We start from the raw sequence: 569 nt of genomic DNA on the forward strand, positions 1-569 counted from the left end.
CCCGAGACGTACGTAATTCCGAGGAAATATGGCATTAAAAGATCATTTCAATTAACTTTTTGATGTCCCCTCGTATTTTGTCCTGAGCTAAAAGGAGAGTCTAGAATCATGCAGGGCAGACAGGAGTGGGGTAAGGAGGGCCAAGGGGCTCAGAGGCAGGCTGCTTCCTGACCCTTTATTTTCCACCCAGTACCCCTCTCTCCAAACACCGCAACATCCATCCCCCAGCCCCACCGCAACCCTGGTTTCCTTCTCACCCTGCAACTTCGCCTAAAAATCGCTGCCATATTGCCACCGGCTACTCAGATGTCTGCCAAGTCACTGAAGACACCCAAGAAACTGGAAACTGTCGAACTCCCCCTGGCGTGTCGGTACAGGTCTCAGTAGGCTCCGCCCACCGTGAGGGGTGGGCAGGGGCGGGACCGAGAGCTGACGCCCTCTAGAGACTCTGGGGGCTGGAAAGCCAATCCGGAAAAAAGGAGGGGGATTAGGGGACGCGAGCAGGCTCATCCAGACGCATGCTCAGTGACCCTCATTTGCACTATCTGCTTGACTTTAGGAGGAGTCCC

The 569-nt window shown here is 54.8% G+C and overlaps 1 protein-coding gene across 1 annotated transcript in view; it reads right to left on the reverse strand.

Annotated features, from left to right (window-relative positions):
* ACADM (acyl-CoA dehydrogenase, C-4 to C-12 straight chain) overlaps positions 1-287 on the reverse strand; it is a 42,096-nt gene extending 41,809 nt beyond the window's left edge. Inside the window, exon 1 of the mRNA XM_006831088.1 lies at positions 258-287. Within this exon, the coding sequence (XP_006831151.1) occupies positions 258-287 (30 nt within the window). The remainder of the gene's footprint in view (positions 1-257) is intronic.
* Positions 288-569: the final 282 nt, after the last annotated feature.

This window comes from Chrysochloris asiatica, unplaced genomic scaffold, assembly GCF_000296735.1.
Source record: "Chrysochloris asiatica unplaced genomic scaffold, ChrAsi1.0 scaffold00002, whole genome shotgun sequence".
Taxonomy (NCBI): Eukaryota; Metazoa; Chordata; class Mammalia; order Afrosoricida; family Chrysochloridae; genus Chrysochloris; species Chrysochloris asiatica.